This window comes from Halichoerus grypus, chromosome 11 (genome assembly GCF_964656455.1).
Source record: "Halichoerus grypus chromosome 11, mHalGry1.hap1.1, whole genome shotgun sequence".
NCBI lineage: Eukaryota > Metazoa > Chordata > Mammalia > Carnivora > Phocidae > Halichoerus > Halichoerus grypus.
In genome coordinates this window covers 107,972,256-107,995,869 of record NC_135722.1, presented here as the reverse complement: position 1 = coordinate 107,995,869, position 23,614 = coordinate 107,972,256, and the positions used below count along the sequence as shown (strand labels likewise).

At 47.5% G+C, this 23,614-nt stretch overlaps 1 protein-coding gene and 1 long non-coding RNA gene across 5 annotated transcripts; one reads left to right on the top strand and one right to left on the bottom strand.

Annotated features, from left to right (window-relative positions):
* Positions 1 to 3,091: 3,091 nt before the first annotated feature.
* On the bottom strand, positions 3,092 to 9,913 carry MSANTD4 (Myb/SANT DNA binding domain containing 4 with coiled-coils). 4 transcript variants are annotated; one of them, XM_036103771.2, is made up of 3 exons: positions 9,852 to 9,913; positions 6,056 to 6,656; positions 3,092 to 5,315 (listed from the first exon to the last, which is right to left on the bottom strand). In XM_036103771.2, exons 2-3 carry the CDS (start codon positions 6,515 to 6,517, stop codon positions 4,740 to 4,742), a joined length of 1,038 nt encoding a protein of 345 aa, XP_035959664.1. In that variant the 5' UTR covers positions 6,518 to 6,656; positions 9,852 to 9,913; the 3' UTR covers positions 3,092 to 4,739. The 4 variants fall into 4 exon arrangements, with proteins under 4 accessions (XP_035959664.1, XP_035959662.1, XP_035959661.1 ...); XM_036103769.2 differs by lacking the exon at positions 9,852 to 9,913 and adding an exon at positions 9,421 to 9,512; XM_036103768.2 differs by lacking the exon at positions 9,852 to 9,913 and adding an exon at positions 9,379 to 9,504.
* Positions 9,822 to 22,634, top strand: LOC118543048 (uncharacterized). Its single transcript, XR_004920892.2, has 4 exons — positions 9,822 to 9,934; positions 11,885 to 11,948; positions 15,163 to 16,440; positions 22,215 to 22,634. It is a non-coding gene; the product is annotated as an uncharacterized LOC118543048 (long non-coding RNA).
* Positions 22,635 to 23,614: the final 980 nt, after the last annotated feature.

Genomic DNA, 23,614 nt, shown 5'->3' with positions numbered 1-23,614 from the left:
GTACGATGCGGCCCAAGGAACAAAGTCCCCGGACACACTTGGCCACCAGTGTCTGCTCTGTAGTTAGGGAGCACTTCTCGGACAGGCGGTGGAGGGGTCATAAGCTGGGCAGACTGACGTTTTAACATTTTAACTCAAAAGGACTTCAGGGAGACTTTGGAAGACATGAAGATACTACTTTTTTATATGATAAAATATTCTAATTTTATTCAGTGAAATTAGTTTTGGTTATTTTAAAATTATGGTAGAGAGCGATGGAAATGACAAAGTCCCTGGATCTGAAAAAGCTTTGCTCTGCTGATGGTCACTGTGGGATAGAAAATGAAAAGGTCAAGGGTGAAAGCAACATGATCGAAGGCAAAGGGGGAGGAAATGCATGACGTATTTGGAGAGCAGCTTGACAAGCGTATTTTAGTGATGTGGGTAGGAGAACATCTTAACCAGGGCAAAGAACATTTGAGGACATTACACTTGACTCAGAAGGAATGGGGGGAACTCGTGAGAGGGAAGACAAATTTCTAAAATCTTTGAGCTGATTTCTAGCTTTAAGCTGATTAATAAGAAGAACGAGGCTCAGACACACTGTCGGCCCGCCACGCCCCAGCTGATAAAGTAGCGCTGAGACTGGACCTGGGGTCTTTCCAGAACCCTTGTCTTCCATGACTTCACGTCCTGCTAATTCTCAGGACGCAATGAAAGCAGTGCTTGGGGAAATCTATTCTGGAATTGTCGTGCAGGGAGGATTAGAAAGGAAGAAAGACGCAGGAAGCTCTGGAATTGACGGCAAATGGTACCAACACTAAGGACGGCCCGGGAGGTCGGAGGCGGCAGATGGACTTTGTATTGCAACTTACTCATTTTTTTTTTTAAAGGTGAATGGGTCACATCAGAAAAATAAATGGTAAAAAAAAAAAGGGTGTTTCCTGAAGAAATTCATTGAGAAAGTTCTTCTCAGAACTTCTTTATCAAAATTCAAATGGTGTAATCATCATTTTTTCTCATGTCTCACTGATCTCAGTTCAAACAGCAGGGTCGCGATGCCCCTCTGGATAGTGGCAAATTAATCTCTCGAGACTTCAACCAGTTTAGCATTTCCCCCCCCAAGATAGGTCTTCTTTGGTTGTCTTCTCGCTATACGTATGCTAAACCCTTTCTGATATGTATACTTCGAAGTGATACATTTGACCGTCCTCCTCTGGGTTTTAATGAAGGCGCTGCCTAAAACCGCACCTGGGGGGTATGTGTGTAAAGGAGCACACACATCGGAAAGAAGTTACAGACTGGAAAAGCAAACAGGCGGTTAGTATTCTGGGAGCTCTAGAAGGTACACTGGTGGTCAGAGAACAGCGACTAGAAAGCCTTGACAAATTAAGTCACACAATTTTAAAAATTTACTTTTGGGGAGGTAGAATGTTTGAGCACATGCAGAGCGACCCAGGGAAAAATGTTTGAGTTTGAAACAAACAAAACATAGTGAAGGTCAGAAAGATAGGAAAAGGTAGCTATTAATTTAAAATAAAATACTCTCAGAGCACTAGGATCTGATTTTCTATTCAGGATAGAAGTGACGATGCATGAAGAGGTAGAGGAATGAAAAGAGGGGGGAAGCAAAGCAGTATAAAATGGACAAATGAGGTAGAAAATGAGAGAAGAGAAGCAAGAACTCTCAAGTTACAAAGACTGTTCAATCTGCAAGAAAAAGCCTGAGAGAATACTTTTCTTTTACTGCAAATTTATGGGCCCTTCCTTCTTCTAACTTAGCATCTTTACAAAAGGGCATCCTATGAGCAGGATGAGCGCAGAACTGAATTTCCACACCAGGGTACTTCGGTCCAGGACACACGCTAAGCCAGCAAGACCGCTGGCGTCAGGAGCATCCCCAGGAAACCCGCATGGAGATGGAGCTGACGATGAAAATGGCCACAATTCCTCACTCCTCCCCGTATCCCCCTCTTTTGCAGAACCACATCAGGGCTCCTTCTGCGGAGAGTGGACTCCATCCTCCGCTCTTGACTCTGGTCTGGTCCTGTGACCTGTTTTGGCAGAGGCCGTGCGGCGACGTGAAGGCCTCAGGACACCTGGAGCATCTCTGCTCTTCCGTTTTGAATTCCTGCCGTCCCCACAAAATCAAGCCTAAGCTGTTTTGTTAGAGGATCGAATACGGGGAGTGGAGTCGCTCGCGCCAGCCAAGTCACCCCACCCAGCAGAAGCTGAACCCCCTGGCCGACCTGCAGACCCGAGGAGCCCGGCCACGACCCGAGCCGCCCGAAGGAGCTCAGCCTCATTTCCTCTAAGACCACCAGCAACAGGAGCCCCCGAGCTGCGGTGTGGGGACAGGGCCGTAGCTAAGCCCGGGGCGCGTTCCGAGTGCGCCCGCCCTGCAGAAACCCACCAGTCGGGTTTTCTGGCGCGGGGAAGCAGCCCAGTCCACGCACACCGGGGGGAGGGAGAAGCACGCCCAGGCCCCGCAGGGCAAGAAGCTGCTGAAGGAGAATAAAAACGACAGTCTCTTCCAGGAACCTGAGTACTCCACCGAGAAAGAGTATCGCTGTCCTCATGCCTGCTTCTGGGGACTTACAACCGACTGATCTTAAATCTAAACACGGCAGCCCCCTGCACTGAAGCAGCATTTCAGAGTTCAGATACCGTTTTATTTAAAGCAAACTGGGAACACGGGCAGTGCAGGTGCCGAGGCGTCCACTTTCCAGACGAGGAGATGCCATCGCGGGGCGCGTGGAAGGGCTTCGCGCTCCAAGTCGGGGCCCAGCAGCGCCCACGCCCTGCTGACGGCACCTGCAGGCTTCCGCTCCCCCTCCTTAGGGTCCGTTCTGGCATGTCCTTCTTCAGGAATGTCACTGAGTGGATGAGGCACTCCTTCCTTTCTTGTAAAAGCAGGGACAACGTGAGGCCCGTAGCCCAAGGGTGGTTTGGGAGAGCGACTGAGATCATGTGGGAAGAGCGCCGCACAGGGCCTGCCACACGCGGGAGCGCTCACTGGGGAGGCTCTCGTTCGGCTTAAAAACCTCAGGCCCCCCAGCGCTGATGACCACTGCAAACGGTAAGCTTTCAGATAGTTAGTATAGGCAAATGCTATTTCTACGGTAGAAGCATTTATTTCGGTTATAGAAAAATAACACTATTTCAAAGTCAAGGTAACGAAGCAGAAGTATATTTTCTCCTTAGAGGTGAAATGAGCCAAGTCTCAAATATCACATATGGTGTCAAGACATTCTTAAATTAACAAGGAACAAACGCAGAATCCAGGTCGTTTATCTGTCAACAGAAGAGATGGATTAAAGCTACATTGTCAGCCCTGGAAATCAGAAAATACAAAGTGATCTCGTGCAGCGATTCTCAAGGTTAGTTTGCATTGGGACCACCTGGATTGTGGAAACAGCACCTGCGGGGGACTGAAGGGGAGCCACCAGGTTAAAAGCAAGCCCTCGGACTCAGAACAGATACCACAGGGGCCGAAGATACAAACTTTGGTCCTCAGGGAGGGGTAGAGACAAAATACATCACAGACTTTCACTCAGTGTTCCTCCTCTGAGCCTCAGACCCAGGAATAATAATCAATACTACAGATTAGGTCCGACAGTGTGATAAGCGCGTCCCTAATCCATTCACACACAGTACTGTCATCTTCTCCTTCACCACCACCTGACACAGAGGACATTCCCCCCCTTCCCCTCCCCCACGCCCACATGGCTGCTAAGATTTATTTAAAAAGTAACCACTGGTTGGTTTCAAGCTCATGGACTACTAGTACCATTTCTATATTGGTACCATTTTTACTAGCTTCAACCTTCACTTACATTAAGATTTCAGTACATCTGGTTGAAATAACAATTCTTCTACCGAAACTAAGACCATGAATTCAAAGAAAAAAGAGAACTAAACCTTACACAGCGTGTGTGGCTTCAGAAGCATCAACAGCTGGAGGAATGAACTGCTTTTCAAAGTGACCCATCTTGGACAATCTCTGATATTCCCTGCATTGTTTTCAGAGTCTCAGGTTATAGACGGAAACACGGGGATAAAATACCTACAGTCTTCATCACTCCCTATGTTCAATATACTACACACTAATGTTACATAGTTAAAGGCTTTGGCCACTTAAGTAACTACCCATTTAAATATCTGAGGTTTTAACACTCTGAAACTATAAACCAAAGCTCTGGAGGCGCCCCGTCAGGCCAGGAAAGGGCTTCTCCACCTCACCTGCACTGCTGTGCTGTGTGGGATGATCTCGGGGCGGGGACCCGGCCGTGCACGGCAGGACACGGCGAGGCCTGCTGGCCCCTACCCACTCCACGCCAGGAGCAACCTGCCCACGCCCCGTTCTGACAACCAAAAATGTCTCCAGATGTTGCCAAAGGTCGTCCAGGGGTCAAAATCACTGCCCTGTTGAGAACCACCGAGCTAGAAGTTTGAGCTAGAATTTTACGTAGACGTGTCAACTCTGCGTGCACAGATGAAACAAGACCTATCTAATTTTCCTAATTCAAAGAGAACAGCACAACAGATTCTGCTATACCATTTACACTAGGGCACGTCGTTTTTATGGAATATGCTACTTAAGTATACAGTAACCCACTCTTAACTATCTCTTTCCTATTGAAAACACGGACATTAAACAGGAAAAAACCCAGAGCTCATCTTGCAACCGTTTTTATAGTACTGGATACAGAGAAAAATCTATGGTTTCCACACATTGGCTCAACGGGGACCGAGCTCCATCACTGCAAGTGTCCCTCCTTCTGAATCCGAAGTCTCTCCTTCTCTACTTGCAAGCGTTCCTTTTCAATCTGCAGCTTCTCCGACTCAAATTTCAAAAACTGCAGCCTATCTTTTTCCAGTTGTAAGCGTTCTCTCTCAAGTTTTAACTTCTCTGCTTCTATGTCCTGTGGCTGAAGCATGGCCTTTTCTCCTTGGCCGAGTTCGTTTTCCAGAGACGGCTTCTCGGAGCTGACGATCTGGAGCCTGAGCTTCTCGCGTTCGATCTGCAGCCGCTCCTTCTCCAGCTGCAGCCGCTCGTGCTCCAGATCCAGGTGCCGCAGCCGCTCCTTCTCCACCTGCAGCCGCTCCTTCTCCACCTGCAGCCGCTCCGCCTCGATGTCCAGGCGCCGCTTCTCCAGCTCCAGCTTCTGTTTCTCTATGTTCACCAGCAAATGGGGCTCATCGTAGGCCGACCTCGACGGTGTTGAGTTCAGAGTAAAAAACTCGTCGATGTGGGGGAAGTCAGGAAGTTCGTTTTCCCTCCTGGAATCCGGTATGACGGAGGACAACATTTCTTCTTCCTCCTCAATCTCAAACTAAAAGGAAAAGGCAACTTTCAGTCTTTATTTCTACTTCACAGTTGTTACTCTGTCTAAACGTGTCCTTAAAAGTTTCTGTATCGTTTGAGCAAAGAAAACCATTTCTTTTGAGTTTTGAAAAAATATTTATAAGGAATTACCTGGTGTCACTAATACAGTTGACCCTTGGACAACATGTAGAAAATATGTATTTTTATATAAATATATAAAAGATATATGTTTTATATATATATAAGTAAAACGTTTTTGCTCACAAACTTCTTCGCTAGACACAGTACAGTACTGGAAAGGTATTTTCTCTTACGATTTTAATATTTTCTTTTCTATAGCTTACTTTAAGAATACAATATGTAAGATATATGTATATAACATACAGAATACCTGGTCAGCGGCTGTTAATGTTATTGATAAGGCTTCGGGTCAACAGCAGGCTACTGGTAGTTAAGTTCTGGGGTAGTCCAAACTTACACACGGCTTTCTGATTGGGGGAGTCAGCGCCCCTGCCCGCCGCCGCCATGTTGTTCAAGGGTCAACTGTGTATATCATTAAGAGAAGCATATTTAGGTTCAAAGAGAGATTAATGACATGAAGAGAAAACAAAATGGAATGACTTTGTTGGGTACTACTTGTACGTGAGCTTGACAACTGGGAACTTGACTGTTCCTGGACCATCACGAACTTCCACATCAGAACTGAAGGAGTAAAACGGGAAAGAGGACTCACAGGCTACTACTTACTTCGGGGCTCTGGGGATCTCTTTCTTCCTCTTCCACTTTGACCTCAGTTAAGGATCCACCTGCATCCCGGAAATCCGCCACGTTCTGCCAATCGAAATTCGTATCATTGCGGAATCCAATCTTTTCATCGATCTCTTCGGTGAGAGAGTCGTCTAGGTCGGACGTGGGAAGCGGAAACCCCGAGCCAACCAGCTTGATGTTCGCCTTCATCCTCTTCCTCTTCATGAGCGCCCGCCAGTCCAGGTACCTCCTCTTCACCTCCGTTCCTGTCCTCTGCTCGCCCTCCCCAACGGCGTTCACACACTGCGCGATCTCCTCCCAGGCCATCCGCTTCATCACGTTGATCGTGGTGTTGAGCTGCTTGGAAAAAATGACTTCTTTCCGTTTTGTAATTTCTTTCAAAAGGGTCTGAGTTTCTTGAACACTAAAATTGCTTTTCCTTTTCCTTTTCAACTGCTTCATTTTCCCAACTTAAATGCAGAGAAGATGTGAAAAGTTGGGAAATGCTACAAAGCACAAGAATCAAGGGCAACCCCTTGTGGGCACTTTGTCACATCAGAGTTTCCCGCTCATCTAGTAGCACAGGCAGGCTGGATGATTCCTAGAGGGAAAGAAGCCAAACGCCATCAGCCTGCAGCGTCCACCCCGTGAGCCACGCACAGGATTGCAGGACAAGCACACACCTCTGCTCTGGCTCCCACCGCCTCCCCTCACCTGGGCGGCTGCCCTGGCACCTGACCCCCACTTGTCACCCTGGGCCACCCCCTGCTTCTCCACTCCCGGACCATTCTCTCTCCTCCCACCGTGCTGGCCGGCTTCCTGGCACCCATTGTCACCCTCCTCCCCTGTTCGGAGCCTCTGTGCACACGGGTCCCTTGCCCGGGAATTGGGCACCTAACAAATGTGAACACCGTGCCTTCGCATTTGATCCCAACTCAGATGTGTGAACGTTCTAGAACACTTGTAATTTTAAAGGATCACATTTAATTAGTACTCCGGCCTACCGTTCCTTATGTAATTTAAATGATCAATGGGCTGGGCAAGTAGTCAGCTTTCCTCTAGAGGCCACTGAATACTTAGGTACTAGATTCCCAAACTTTTAAATATATTTTTATGTATCTTTTTTATTTATATGTATTAACATATATCTTTTATATATTTATATAAAATATTTATTTTCTACCTATTTTCATATACTTATAAAAAAGGACTGAAGCAAACTAACATATATTGTTACACCAGCCAAATATGTTTCCTCTTAGTACCTATGTCCTAGCTCACTTCAGATAATTACTGAAGTGAAAACTTGGCTTTTGCCTTCCTCAACCATCTGCTTCAGCACTAGCGGGATCTGGGAGATGGAGCCCACTTGTTCCAAGGGCCGTCTCCTCAATACATAACAATATGCCTAACAAACAGGAGGTACAAATACAACTTAAAATAAGGCGATTGGGGGATGGGAAAAGATAGAAAATGACACGAAGTAACTCAAGGAAGGTAAGCTACCAAAACTGAAACCTCAATGGGCAAAGCATATGATTAAAAGAAAAAGGCAGCCCAAGATAACATAGGCAAGAATCAGTTTGTGAAATTAAGTGAAGCCTTTAAACTACCCACCCTTTGACTACGCCAAAAAACGTAAGAACCTGGTAAGTTACAAAACATTGCGAAAAGAAAATTTTAAGTAAAAAGGCTCTGTTGCCACCATAATGATAAGTAAGTAGGTTATCAAAGACATATTTTTAGTACGGAATCAGGTTAGATGTCCTTAAAAATAGAACAGAGAGCGAAAATAGTATCAAATTCCATATCATATTAAATACAGTGTATTCATGGCTTTTTGTTTCCAAAAGATACAGAATGTTTCAGAGCATTTCAATAGCTTCTTGAACCATTTCAAAAGTGCTACCATATTTTTAAGGTAAAAGCATGATAAAAATACAAATATTTGCCAAAATATTTACCAGTAGATGAGGATGCATAAACTATACCACATTATATTAGAGGATGGATATGGCTTAGCACATTATTCCTGTGTACATGTATCTTAGATTTCCAGACAGTTTCGGCAGAATTATGTGAAAACCTTTGACATCTTCTGATTAATGTAAGAAAGTACCAAAATCAGTGCACCTTGAGTTGAAATTTGGTAGCTATGTTTGCACGGATAGAAGCTAAGCTATGTTTCCAGGATCTTTTTTTTTTCTTCCTGTTCTTTCCTTTATATTTTGATGCTTATGTAACACAGCTTGGGTTTCTGTCATCCATTACCCAATAACTTAAATATTTATTGAGCTCCTACTATGTGCCCGGCACATATTCCCGGTGCTGGGGATAGAACACCTCACATAACATGAAAAAATGCCATTTTAGATGTCAAATACTACCCCGTTTATATCGGTTGTGTTCCCTGTCTTTACAGAGGGGAATTCGGCAGTTGCAACCTCTAAAAATCCATAATCTTGCATGCCCCAACAGAGACAACTGCCATTTTCCTGAAATCCCAGCGGACAATCATTCTTTCCAGGCTGGAAATAGGTATAAGGAGTTCACTTACATAATCCTTGTGAAGATGATGTCGCACCAAAGGCACATTATTAACTGTGGGCAATTGTTTTTTTCAAGGACTAACACTTGAGAATGAAGTTCCTAAATACTGTGTGATGAGACAGAATTAAGAGGTCGGAGGAAAATCAGGCCGTCAGTAATGGGTCCCCTCCAAAAAAAATAATTATTTTTTTTTTTTGTAAATTCGTTAGGCTGTTCAGAAAAAGAAAGCATCACAAAATATCCGAACTCCCCCAAGTCCCCCCCCTCCCGCGCCCACGTATTCTCATTCCCTTCCCGGCCGCACAGGATGCTCCTCTCTGAAACTTGCGGCAGGTGACTAAGTGAAGTTTACTTAGGGGCCACCTGTTATCAGAGTGACAGACGCCTGCCCCGGCCCGCCGCTTTCTTTGGGACCGCCCGTTAAGGGCCGCAGGGAAGACCCGGGGAGACGGAGCTCCCGGGAGGCCAGCCAGGGGGAGGTGGCGCCCGGCCGCCTCGGCCACCGCGCAGCGGCCGCACCTGCTGGCAGATGCGGCGACCTGGAAGGAAAGTCTTCTTTCTGGACATTAAAGCAGAGTCCCGACTGGGTGCGCGGGAAACTTCCGCAGCCCGGATCCGGCGGCCACAGCCCCCCACCCGCCCCGGACGGGCTGGTACTTCTAGGAGCGTCGAGGTCCCGCTACAACGCAGATCCAGGGCCAAAGCCGGCCGCGGGGGGACCGCCACCTGCCGCTGACCCCCGCCGGGACCTTCCCCGCTGCGAGAGCACCCACCGTCCGCGGAGCTGCCGCCTCCTCCGGGACACACTCGCTCACCTGCGACCCCGGCGGCACCTCCGCCCGATCGCCTCTAAGGGGGCCAGGAAAAAAAGATGCCTCATTGATTCCCCGCCCACTAACTTCGCCCGCCCCCTTGCCGCCGCCCATTGGCTGATGCGGCTGCCACTCGTTCGAGACGGCTCATCCATTGGTCCGGGTGGTATTGCCATTCTGGCTGAGGGCCCGCCCCAGGTCTGGCCTCACAATGGGAATCGAGTCCCCAACCGGTTCCGGGTTAGTGCCCTGGAATTCCGCCCCCTTGCGATTCGCGGCCTCCCGCTCTGCGCTCAGGCGTTGGCGAGCGGCTCTGTCAGTCAAGTGGGCTCTAGAAGCCGATTGGCTTCTAGCGATCAGCCTGCGGCGCTGCTCCGCCTGATTGGGGCCCTGGCCGCCCCGCCTCCAAACTCTAGCCCGTCCTTGACCCTCACCTGTTAAAAGGGCGGAGAGGAAGGGGACAACTTGGCGTTGCCCCAGGGGCCTTCGAGCTCGCCCTCGCCTTCCGCTCCAGCAGGTGCGCCTTAGTCTGGCCTCAGCCGCATACCGGTGATTTCCTTACACCTCAACTAGTCCTTGTCACACCTGACTCCGAAACCACTGGACCTGTTGGCCACGTGCTCGTTGTCTCCGCGCTCTGTGCCTTCCTCCCCCGCGGCCCAGGTCTCGGTGCCGGCCCCGGTCTGGTGTCGCTGCGGCTCCGTCTGCGGTCCCTCCGAACCGCTGTCGCCAGGGCGGGCGGCTTGGCGTCCTTGGGCGCAGCCACACGCCCGATGCCAAGTGCAGACCCTCCGTCCAAGAGTCGCGGCTGCCTTCCCCTCCGGCTTCGTCTTCCGTCCACACGCCCGCCTTCCCTCCCTCCTTCCCGCCTTCCCTCCCTCCTTCCCGCCTTCCCTCCCTCCTTCCCGCCTTCCCTCCCTCCTTCCCGCCTCTCCCTCCCTCCTTCCCGCCTCTCCCTCCCTCCTTCCCGCCTCTCCCTCCCTCCTTCCCGCCTTCCCTCCCTCCTTCCCGCCTTCCCTCCCTCCTTCCCGCCTCTCCCTCCCTCCTTCCCGCCTTCCCTCCCTCCTTCCCGCCTCTCCCTCCCTCCTTCCCGCCTCTCCCTCCCTCCTTCCCGCCTTCCCTCCCTCCTTCCCGCCTCTCCCTCCCTCCTTCCCGCCTCTCCCTCCCTCCTTCCCGCCTCTCCCTCCCTCCTTCCCGCCTTCCCTCCCTCCTTCCCGCCTCTCCCTCCCTCCTTCCCGCCTCTCCCTCCCTCCTTCCCGCCTCTCCCTCCCTCCTTCCCGCCTCTCCCTCCCTCCTTCCCGCCTCTCCCTCCCTCCTTCCCGCCTCTCCCTCCCTCCTTCCCGCCTCTCCCTCCCTCCTTCCCGCCTCTCCCTCCCTCCTTCCCGCCTCTCCCTCCCTCCTTCCCGCCTCTCCCTCCCTCCTTCCCGCCTTCCCTCCCTCCTTCCCGCCTCTCCCTCCCTCCTTCCCGCCTCTCCCTCCCTCCTTCCCGCCTCTCCCTCCCTCCTTCCCGCCTCTCCCTCCCTCCTTCCCGCCTCTCCCTCCCTCCTTCCCGCCTTCCCTCCCTCCTTCCCGCCTCTCCCTCCCTCCTTCCCGCCTCTCCCTCCCTCCTTCCCGCCTCTCCCTCCCTCCTTCCCGCCTTCCCTCCCTCCTTCCCGCCTTCCTTCCCTCCTTCCTTCCCCCAGCTCTCTGCTCTCAGTCCCCAGCCGGGACAGTGGCCTTGGGACTTCGTTGGCACATGGCGGCGCCTCCACCGAGCAGGGCTCCTGCCTGCCGCTTCCCTGCCAGGCTCGGGATCCGGGCTAGCAGTTCCTCCTGAAGGAAGCCCCTCTTTCTCCCCGTTCCCCCGCCCCTCCTTCCCAGCGGTCTCTCTAACGTGGGTTTGCCCCAGAAACGGGTGCTCGGTTCCATCTCAAGTTCAGATACGTAACAGTTTGTGGCATGAGGTTGCCAAGGCAGTGCGTGGCTTCCGTATTTGTACTTGTTAAATCCCACTGCGGCCCTACTCCAGCCTGCGCCCATCACCGTGGGTCCCTTTCCTGCGACAGCCCTCGTCACACGGGCCCTGTGGGTGGGTCTGTCTGGTTCGCCGTCGTCCTTCCTTGGCTTAGTGCGGTGCCTAGAACGTAATAGGCCCTCAGAAGAGATTTGGTGAATACATAATGGAATATTCCGGGTGAATATTCCTGGAGGACCTCTCTTCCATAAAATAGGAAGACCTTATGAAATAGGCTCTTTGAAATGTGATGATCAGTTTAATCTTTCAAATTTTCACTGGCGAGTCTGTGTAAGAAGCATGCCTAGACTTTTGCATAAAAGAACAAAAACATGTTTTTTTGAAAGTTATGAGAACTTAGATTTTATAATTTTGGCTTTTTGCTCATGGTGGATGTTTCTGGGGTGAGTGCGGTGAGAAGGTAAGAGAACTATCCATCCCAGTTATAACCAGACACTCTCTGTTCCTTTTCAGAGTGTATCCAGCGCTTGAATCCGTTTATGACTCCATTATCCGGGCCAACACCTAGGACGTGGCGGTAAGTATTAAGAACCTTCTGCTTTCAAATGAACTCTTGAAGGTTCCTGCAGTGAAACCTCAATCTCTTTGCTGATTGCAAGACCTTTCCAGATAGCCTCACTATTTTTTCTCAGTTATAACTTGTGTGACTGGATGTGGACCAACAAGGGAGAGATGGAGGGTAATCCAAAATGCCTAATATTAGTAGCCCATTACGAACCTGATAGTCTGTTTACTGATTTGATTTTTGTTAATACTAATTTCAGGCTAGAGATTTGACCCTGAGGTTCTTACACACTTATTCTAGAACTGAGCTGTTCAACTGTTGTAGCCACTAGCCACAAATGTGGCTAGTGGAACTGAATAACTGAATTTTAGTTCTATTTAATTTTAATTAATTTTAACTTAAAAACAATTCAGTGACTGGATAACTTCAAAGTATGTTTGGAAAACTTGAGTTATGTGAATCTACTTTTTCAACTGTAAATTTTTTGAAATCTCATTACAGATGGAATAGGGGCGCCTGGCTGGCTTAAGTTGGTAGAGCATGTGACTCTTGATCCTGGGGTCAGGGGTTCAAGCCCCACATTGGGTATAGAGCTTGCTTACTTGCTTACTTAAACACATACATACATGCATACATACAGATAGGGTATTTCTGATACATTAGAATCTGAATTGAGATGTACTGTAAGAGTAAAATATACACAGGATTTCAGAGATTTAGTTTAAAAATGTACAATGCCTCACTGACAATTTTTATATTGATTAAAAGTTAAATGATAAAATTTTGCATAATTGGGTTAAGGAAAATATATTCTTAAAATGAATTTTACCTGTGATTTTTTTTTTTTTTTACTTTTAAAAATGAGGCTAATAGGAAATTTAATCTTATACATGTGGTTTGCATTATATTTCTATTAGACAAGGCTCTTCTAGGCTGTGCCTGGCCACAGCTTATTAAAAGTCTCAGAATGAGAATGTAATCATTAGCTAAAATATTTCTATTTCATTGCCTACTGTTTAATCAAAGGGAAAGAAGAAAGTCACTGGTGCTGTCTTTCCTCCAAATGCAGTTTAGTTAAGAAAGAAGTCACCCTGTTCACGTGATATAACCTACATGATATATGAACAGTCACTGTGTCACGCTGTCTCTGCCCTCTGTGTTTGCCTTGAGCACGTCCTGCTTCCTCCTGGCTTGTCCGTGTGACATACTCTTATTCTTCAAAACCTGCTTTCCCCTGACAACCTGAGAACAGATCAACTTGTCCTTTGTCGTAAGAGTTCTGTGTTTATACATATTCTATTTGGATTTCCACTGTCTGCTCTGCCCTTTCTCCCGCTGATCTCTAGCACCTCGCACATTACCTGTTAGGCTGGCAGAAGTGTGTTTGTTGACTTGGACTGAACGTTGACAAAATAAAACTCACTCTGTTTTGTCCTCTGTGATGTTTCACCAAATTGCTTGCAATTTTCATCATCCCTCAGGTAAATTATAAGGATGTATAAAATGACAGTGAAAGCTTTTTACCAGCAAATTTCATGTTTCTAAAAACTTCACATTGAATGGAAAACCAGTGTGGTTCCTATAGAAATTGTTGCAGTTCTTTTCCTTTGGATTTTCTCTTATAACTGGAAAAAATAAGAAATGTTAGAACACAAGCTATTTAAAAATGGTACTCATAATAGCAAGCGGTAGGGAGAGCAGATTTAATCTCAAAGATCAGTCTGGTACCGAATCTTGAGAAGTCGGATGGGTCCTGGCATTCCAATTAGCACTGGCTGTGGTTGGGTCACCACTTTTGCTTATGGTGGGAGGTCTGGTTTCTATTGGAATAGAATAGTGTGGGCCAATGTTTATTAGGAAAGTCATCCATAATACTTCTCCAGCAAATCACCTGTACATGGAGTTGCCCATGGGAGAAACAGATCAATTCCAAATCTGTTCTTGCAATTTGGAATGCGTGCCCTGGTCACTTTCTCTTTGGAGTCCATTTTAAAAATTCACTCTTGGTGTATATACCCTTTTGGTTTTTTTCTCCTGTTTGGCAGTCAGAGAGGCCTCTTGTTGAAAACAGTTTTAACAGCTTTGTGGGATGACCATCTGGGAGTCCCTTGCAGAACGAGTTTTATTCATGCAGAGTAGCCTATATTTTAAATCACCTCGTCCCACATATATACTGAATATTTAGTGAAATTGATCTGGCCCTTTTTTGCATAATGTATCAACAGAAAAGCTGCATAAATGTCATTTTTGTAATAAAGATTAATCATATTGTTTTCTCAGTTTGAGAAATTACTGCGCCTTTTTGTAACCTCTTGGTTGTTTTTTATGCATGCGCATTCTTGAGTTCCTTTTGTAAGAATTGTACTGAGTTTTGGAGCTGGGAGCTTTTCCTTCCCTGGCCAGTTCTCTTTCCTCATCTCATTTCGGAAATGATTATCGAGTACTGCTGGGTGCCAGCCACTGATCTAAGGGCTTCATCTGCAGGAATCTGTTTCACTGTTACAAGAACCTTGTATTCCTTCCAGTCTGTAGGGAAGGACCTGCGTCTCAGTGCTGGGAAGTGTCTCTCCGAGGCTGCACAAGGGATCTGGCGTCTAAGCCCAGGTAGTCTGGACACTCAAACCCCTTGCGGCCGTCACTCACAATGGATGTTACTGCTCCCTGCCAGGAGATTTAAAGGTGGCCGAACATTTGGAAGGATTTTAGTGGAGTAGAGAGACAACAATTCCCCTCTGCCACACACACCAAATACCATCTTTTTCCAAACATTTTTGGACTGTGTTATAAGCTCCTCAAAGGCAGGGATCATGTCACTTGTCTTTTATCACCAGGACCCAGCAGGGACCTTGCATTTACTGTTTGTTCCCAAACACATTTAGATTTTGGGTTGTGGGATGGACGATGGTCATAGAATCCCCTCGAGCAGTAGCCTTAGCCAGGAATCCATCAGAGGTTAGGAGCTGACTAAGAGCTGCTCTACTACATTGTCCGTTGCTTTTACTTCAATTCTTCACCAGTTTCCATGGAAAACCTTCTAAACACCACTGCTGTATTGTCTCTAGGCAAAGTTTGTTCTTGAGTTTTTCCCGCATTCGGATTATTTGTCTGTGGGGAGGAGTAGTGGTGATCAACACACAATAACAATAATACAGATGTAAATGGGATCCTGAATTGGCCTCGACAACTTGCCTTCGGTTACTCAGCTCATTTAATTTTTTTTTTTAAGTACTCTCTATGCCCAGCGTGGGGCTGGAACTCAGGACCCTGAGATCAAGACTGTGCCCAGCGTGGGGCTGGAACTCATGACCCTGAGATCAAGACTGTGCCCAACGTGGGGCTGGAACTCACGACCCTGAGATCAAGACTGTGCCCAACGTGGGGCTGGAACTCACACCCTGAGATCAAGAGTCGCAGGCGGTCCCGACTGAGCCAGCCAGATGCCACTCACTCAAATTCTTAAAAGACAGGAGCTGTGATTCCTGGCAAGACTTTTTGGAAACAAGGAAAAAGGCAGAAGGGACACAGAAATAGAAAAAAAAAAAGCATTTCACAGGATCCAGAAACAGAGAGCACCTCAAATTTTAGCTTGTCTCCCATTCCCAAACACTCACTTTCTTAATACCCTTGAGCTTGGTATGCTATATCTGCAGGGCCAAGAAGTGAAAATATAGATTTAAACCCTAGTTAACAAGGTGGATATGGGGGATCCAGGTGATTAGTCATTTTCCCAAATGATTTCTAATTTCATAACAAGATACATCCAAAAGACTTTATCATCAGACTTCATTTATAATCTCTATCCTTTATTTCTGTCCTCCTGGTGTTTTCCTTTCATGACTGTCCTACAAGAAAGCAGAGTGATGTGTGGCTTGTCTGGTCGCTAAGGAGAGGTCAGCCTGAGACCACAGCACCAGGGGCCCGGCCCCGGCTCTGGGTCCTCTCCACTCTCCCGTCCTCAGCTTCAGAGAACCATGTTCTGCCACTTCAGATAGCATATCAAATTATTTGATTTCTCAGAAACTTAATGACTTACTTGGAAGACAAAAGACAAAAAAAAAAAAAAAAGACAAAATTCACCCGTGTTGTGTCTTTTCCAAATTCCTCCCATTCCCTTCATTCCTAGCTGGAAAACACAATAGCTACACTTGCTGGAGGCTGAAGAGGCACCAGACAGTGTTAAGTACTTCGCACATCTTGTCTCTTACAAGGGGCTTACAGTTAGGGAAACTAAGGCATGGAATTAAGGACACATCATCGTTTTATGAGAGAGGAAATGGAGGCTCAGGACTTCGCAGACTTCCTCCAGGTCCACAGCAAGGCTGTGGTGGAGCGGAGACCCCTTACCCTGATCCAGCCCCTTGCTTCCCCGAACCGTTGTGAAGACTTACTCTCTGGGCGAGAAACGATTTTTCCAAGTTACCGTCGAGCTGAAAACAACTTGCGGAAAGCAGTGGCACCTTACAGAGCTGTTGCTAACGTTACCAGCAGCCCCGCAGCGTAAGCGGTAGGTCACAGACCTCCGTCTCAGAGGTTCTGGCTCCGTCTCTTTCCAGACCCCCTGTCTACCTTTTCCTGGTTTTGGTTCTTAAACTACCCTGAGCTCTCCTCCGTGATCACTAACTTTCCCTTTTAGTACCCCTCGTTTTACACGGCATTCTCACCACGCTCTCCCCTTCTTTTCCTTCTAAATCCCTCCCTGCTTTTTTCTCATTAATCAAAAATGCATAGCTGAAGCATGTTTCTACTATTGCATCTCAGAATTTAATAATAATAATCTGGTTGCTAGTCATAAGTTTCAGAGTGGATGAATAACAGATCATATTTTCTTAAACACAAAAAGCCCCTGAAAGCCCCAAGTAATTTCTTTATTAATTTTGGTGACCCTTACTTGCCCTTATCCTATCCTATGTATTTCTCCTAAAAAGAAACAAAAATTCTCCTTTAACTATTTGATGTTAAATTTCAACATCTCGTAAATTAAAGCGATTTTTATATGTGTTTAAGATAAAAGGCTGATTTTCTTTTAAGTAATCTCTCTACCCAACCTGGGGCTCGAACTCACAACCCGGAGATCAAGAGTCGCACACTCCACTGACTGAGCCAGCTAGGTGCCCCAAAAGGCTGACTTTTAATAACAAAAATCTGCTTTACTTTTGTTGTACTGAGTTTTTGCTTCTATATATTTCCCCTTTTTAAGCATGTTTTTTTCAGTTTGATTAAAGTAGCAAAGTGTGCCTCCTGTCATCTCTGTCCCAGTGCTACAGAACATTCTCATACGTCTTGTGCATTAATAGCTCTGTCCCTCCATCCTCCTTGTGGGGTGAGAGGGGCTTTATTTTAATCGAATTTGGAAATGGTGTCAGAATACAAGGTTTCATTACTATAGCAACAGAGAATAATGGAAAGACTAAACGTCAGACACATTCCGTGTTGCCATAGTGACAATCAGTTGCTTTCCCAAATATGTTTACTGTTCCATTCTGGTCAGTTTTTAAAATATGCTCATCTCTATAAATGCTCAAAAAAGGGGAGAAAAAGTTCAAAGTCATTTAGGAAAGAAAGAAGCCCTTCAAGAGATGAAAGCAATTTGCTTTTCTGTCCATTTTTTAATAAGAAGTCCACAGAGTCCACCAAAAGGCTATGTGGGAAGTAGAAATTCTCATTTCTGTTCAAATAAGCATTCTTATTTGCAGTCAGGGAAATTGAAGCGCAGAATTTAAGGCATGTCCATATTGTCATTTCATGCTATTTCAAACCATTTTTTTCTGAGCTCCTGAAAACAGGGAATTCTGCCCCATTGCAATGAAAACTCTTCTTTAAAGCAGTAGCACTTGAGGGCCTGTACCTGCTGGGCAGAGTGGACAACAGTTTATTCCAGCCCCTTTGATTGTCTTCCTCTGCCTTTCAGCAGCCTCTTCTCCTCCATCCCCTCCCAGACAAATCATTCTCATAGTAACTCATCAGGGCCCCCCCATCCCACAACTGACCAGTGACCTTGATTTCCGCCTTCCTCCTCCTCTTCCCATAATTACTTCCACCAGACTAGGGAGAACAGGGGCCACGCTCACCATCCCCTTTGAAAATGCTGTTCTTAGCACAGCGCCTGGCTCATGGTAGGATAGAATCTTAATTGAGTGAACGAGCTTCCATCAAACGATATCCTTTGTTAGGTGGTTTTGTTTTGTTTGTTTTTTAAGATTTTGTTTATTTGAGAGCGAGAGAGAGCATGAGCAGCAGGAGGGACAGAGGGAGAGGGAGAATCCCAAGTGACTCCCCTCTGAGTGCAGAGCCCGACACAGAGCTCCATCCCAGGACTCCGAGATCATGACCTGAGTCGAAACCAAGAGTCAGACGCTTAACCGACTGAGCCACCCGGGCGCCCCTGTTGAGGTGTTTCTGAGACTCGACTAAGTGACCGAAATACCCCATTCGAAGTAAGGTGTAAATAGGCACAGTGGCCCAGCAGACAGTCTTCTCAAAGTCCTGGCTACTTTAGAAATGACTGATATCTTTAGGTTCGTTTAGGAGGTGGCTTTGGGAAGTCCAGACGCATTTATGGTACAGAAGCGATGTGCTAAACGGTAGTTAAGTTTCTGGGGTGACCAGCAAAAATGCCTGCAAGGCCAGCTCTGGAAGGCACCGCTTCCATGATTCCCGGTCCCTTTCATAGTTTTGTTTCGGTGGTTCAAAATTCACTTCCGTTTCCATCTCAGGATTTCAGGAGTTCATCTCCACCAGCCATCACGACAGTTCTGGCGACAGAAAATATTCTCAGGTACCAGTGAGGGGCTGGCTCAGGTTGCTTCTGTGGAAGGCCGGAGCACGTCCTCATCGTCAGAAGAGGTGAATGTGTAACTGTACGCGGCAGGATGGATGGACTGTCCAAGTGTGGTTAAGGAGCTTCGATCGTGGGATGGATGGGGGAATTATTCTGGATTATCGTGGTGCGCCTCCAGTTTAAGGACAACAGTCCTAATGAGCAATGGGGTGGGGAGGAGAGTGTCAGAGGGATGCCATGCGAGCAGATGACCACCCACTGCTGACCTTGAAGAGGAGAAGGAACCACGAGCTGAGGAACCCTTGAGAAGCTGGAAAAGCAAGGAAATGAATTGTAACGCAGTGACTCTGGTTCTGGAATTCTGAACTCCAGGACTGTAAGAGAATAAACGTGTGTTGTCTTGAGCCACCACGTTTGTGTTGTGGCGGCAGCCTTAGGAAACTAATTCAACTCCCGTACCTACATAACAGAAAAGAGCTCCCCTAGAGCAGTGGCTGGGAGATACTTTTGATTTGTCCCAGCAAACTTCCATTTAAAAACTGTTCCCTCACCCACTACGGCTACCTCACTGTCTAGTGAGCAGAAGAACTCCACAATCATATTGAAAATGTACAAAATAACAATAGAATGAGAACTAGCCTTCATTAAAAGACCAAAACAACACCAACAATAGTAAAAATTTTACAAATAATAAGAGCAATCAAAACCACAACCAAGTCAAACCAACACATATGATTCAATAATAACAACTTCTCCTCTAGGAAATTTGGGGACTCCAATGATGTGCATATGCCCACGCACAAAGAGGAAGTTTGCGATGTTGCCAAGCACTATGTGGAGTCAGACGCTCAGTGACCTCATGATGTGCTCATTTTGGTTTATGAACATCCAATTTTATTAACCCTTAATAACTCACTAGTAGGTTACTCAGAATTAGCACTTGCCCATATGAAAAATTAGAGCCTTTGAACCCTTAAGAACTGAGAAACGGCCCTTGGTTTGGGAATGCTTCTAAGACAAACAGTAAAGAGACCAACGTTTGAGAAATGGCTCACAGTCATTCTTCCTGCAAGTTTCGTATAATGAATTGGAGAGGGCGTGTCCATTGTGTGCAGAAGATGAGGAGCTCTGGAGAGCGTTGAAGGCAAGTGAAAGAATTTCCAAGTTTGGTTCCTGAGAGATGACCCCATTCATGACATAGGTCATTGTACATTGGTTCTTTTTCTTGCAACACCTTAGAGTGAACTTTTTGCATTCATCTCTACATGTTTCAAAATGTGTTTCTGGAAGATAAAGAGCACGTATTATCATAGCTCACACAAGTAACGAGTTTTGCCATCTAATCTAGGCATCAGAGTTACCCCACCAGGTAAAAATAACGTGGTTGTGATGTTATCTTTTTGAAAAATTCTGTAGAAAACTGATATCTGATGTTCCAAATGTTAACGTGGGAGCCGCTGAATCCCAGGAGTGGAAGATCCCTGCGGGAGGTGGAGATCAAACCCTTGAATGTTTGAATCCTGTCTCCCCAGCATCATGAAGAATTTCCTGTCTTCCCAATTTCCTTTAGTTAATTTTCATCACAGGATTTCAAGCGTCTTCATGCCTCGGTCCTCTGGGATACCCCCATGTTCTCTTTCAGATTGTGACATGCAGTATTCTAGATATGAAACGAGGTCTCCCCAGGAGCACCATAAACCATCTGCTGTTTTTCTCTTTTGATTGCCACATTTATTCCACAAAAATTTACTGGGGATGGACCATGTGAGCAAAACACATGAAAATCCCGCTCTCATGGAGTTCCCACCCCCTGACCTGTATCACTGACTTAGAAATGTAGAAGTCCTAAATTTGCTTCGAACTTCTTCAGGATTTACTCAGCCAGGTTCCTGGCAGCTTCACACCCCCTATAAGTGGCTGTCTGTCCCTGTGGCGCTTGCTGCTGCTCCGTGTGGAAGATGTTTCTAAAGTTTCCGTAGCTTACCCTGGGTCCGAGCGGCCGCTGGGTCACAGTACAAAGATCTTTAAATGAAAACATTTTTATCCACTTTTCACGTTTAACGCTTTTTTTGTCATTTAACACGCAATTATTTACTATTTCCTTTTTCCCCCTGTAAACAGTAACGTCAAATAAAAATGAACAGAAGTAGGATAAGGTCTCTTAGAACACAAAGCAACAACAAAAAGCCAAAAGACACAACCTCGGCACTGGGAGAGTAATGAAAAGAAGGAATTACACACAAACGCGGGAACCTCACGATCGCTTTGTAGTCTGTTGCCAAAGTGACAGCCACACACTCTGGAGGACGGTTATTAAGAAGCAGAGTGACCAGCTCTCTCCAGGTTGGCTGCTTGCTTACCTCTGTTGCCATTCATGCGTGTGGACTTTGGACGGTGTTTTAAATTATGCCATAAAGAAAGCCGAACATGATTTTTGTTTTATGCAGAGGACAAAATGGTTTTTGCAGCATCACTGACTAAAGTAATCACTGTTATTTCAAGGCACTTTTCCAAAGCACGAGGCATCACTTTTGCAGGGAAGCAAGGTCACCTGAGGTCGTTTGCTTCCGCATAAAGGACTGCACAGGGAGTCTTACCACTAATGCAAGACAGGCCCTGTTGAACATTCTGACGTGGCTGGTTGTATTTCCCCACATCTAGTCAGTTTTTCTGGTTTTTGTTCTTCAGTGTTTTCTCAAAACTGTCCCATTCCATCTCCTGTGTTCTGGTTCTCGGCATCTTTTGCCTGTAGAGAGGCGTGGTCCCCCAAATGATCCCCGTGTCCCGGTCCATCCTGTTCAGTGCTTCACCATCCTCATCCCATCCTGTGACTCTCTTCCTCAAGCTCCTCTACCCCGCATCCTGCCTTTTGTTCTTTGCCGTACCAGCATCTCATACAGCTTCTAAGTCTTTACAAGGGGACTTCATTTTGTTTTCTTACCCAGCTAAGTTCTTTACTCCTGCTGAGAACTTTTAGCTGGGATTTTATACTTGTGAGGATTTTTGTCCATTTGTATTGTTTGCTTAGCGGAGAAGGGGGACGTGGTGAGGGGGTCACGTGGTTTTAGGCTGCTCTACCTTCTAGTGAATGAATGGGGTCCTGTCTCTGGCAGGAAGGTGGGTTAGGGTATCTTGGACAAGCACTGAGAGTTGGTGAGAAGAGTAGACAGGACAGTAGAGTCTGCCCAACAAGAAAAACAGGCTCAGGGACGGGAGGAGGGGTGTCACCGGGGTGGTGGGGGGGGGAGTAAAGCGGAGCCCGATTAGGTGAATGGGGCCAGGATTGCAGCGACACAAGGATTTATAACAGAACCTCTGTTAGAAGTGGGTGTGGGCCAATTTCCTGAGCATAGTTAAGTCAGCTGGGTTGGAAAAAGCAGGACCAGATACTCTCCATAAATACGGGATATTTAACCAGATGGATATAATATAGACATTTATGTGCAAGTTTGAAATCATGCGTTTACCGATTCTTTTTTGTTACCGTTCCTGAGGAGCAGTTTGGTCTTGTGGAGACATCTGCGCTTACAGATTAAAAGGGATCTGAGGCGGTAGAAAGTGAGATTTCCCAGAGACGCCGCGGCAGCACCTCCTGCCCCTAGAAGCGTCCCGTGTGACCTTGCCACAGCCCGTTAAGAGGAGGGGTCCGTGCCTCGTACCTCGACAAACCCACCAAAACCCAGCCAGGACAACGAGACCAGCAGCGGAAAGTGCGCCCCGCCAGCTTCAGACCGGGCCGGGCCTGGCTGGGCAGCCTCCTGTGCGCCCCCGCGAGCCCCGGCTGCCCGGAGCGCGCCCCCCGACGCCGCCCGCTGCGGGCGAAGCCGGGCGCTGGGGGGACCCGCACGCAGACCCCGCGGCCCACGGAAGCCCGCCGGCAGGTCTGAGCCGCCCTCGCGCGGCGGGGGGACCCAGATGCCCGGTGGCGCCCTCGCACTGCCCGGCGGGCGCGTCCGGGATCAGCCGCGGAGCCGGCCCCGCTGGAATTCGGAGGCGCTGGGGGCGGCCGCCCGCTGCACGTGGGGTGCGTGTGCACAGCCTCGGGAACGCAGCCGGGCCTCGTGCCCTCGGGGCCCTCCGCGCGCGGGAAGCTGCTCTCAGCCCCGCCGGCGCCGACGCTGGTCCTCGACGAGGGCGCGCTCCGCCAGGGACAACGGGAGGGGCCCCGGGCGCGCGCCGTCACTGCTCCCCGAAGAGCCGCCTGGATGCCGGCCGTGCGAGTCCATCACCTCCACGCGCGCCTCTCAACGGGAAGCCAGGCCTTGGACCTCCGTCCGCCGCTCCTCCTGCGGCCTTCTGCCCGCTGTCCACTTAGCTGGGATAGTCTTTATGAAATACAGAAATTACCCTATTATGTTATCTTAGAAACAATCTTTTAAGCAACGATGAGCATTTTCCCTTCCAAATATATTTTATATTTCAGCCCCATGTGATGGGAAAGCATCCCCTTTTTTTAAATCAGCAAAATGATTTTCCAATCATGTGAACAAACCAAAAACCCTAAAGGGATCCTATGGCTCATTGTTTCTTGACGAAGGTAATTTGAAAGAGGAAATAAAAATCAATTGTGCTTCTCTAAATAATAGAAAAGCAAAGGAGAAATAAAAAAAGCAGGAAACTTGGCTGTTTGTTTTTATCTCTGTAGAGATAAGCACATTTCTAATTTACGGGCAGCTGGGAGACTCGATCTGCAGAGCTGATCAGTAACGTAGCGCAGTCATTCTCAAGCTTTCAGGCATTGCACGTAGTGAGGGAAGGCTCACTTTGCCATAATAATCCTCACGGATGATAACCTCATCATGTTGAACCGCGGCTAAATTTGTCCCACTAATGAGATAGAAAACATGGACCAAATGAAGTTCCCAAACTGCTGCTTCCAAGCGCGGGTTCCCGGCGTCGA

Excerpts from the sequence above, each read along its gene's own strand:
- MSANTD4 (XM_036103771.2), bottom strand. The coding sequence starts at position 6,517 with ATGAAGCAGTTGAAAAGGAAAAGGAAAAGCAATTTTAGTGTTCAAGAA. Across the intron at positions 5,316-6,055 it reads GAGATCCCCAGAGCCCCGAA|TTTGAGATTGAGGAGGAAGA; the intron begins GTAAGTAGTAGC and ends TTTTCCTTTTAG.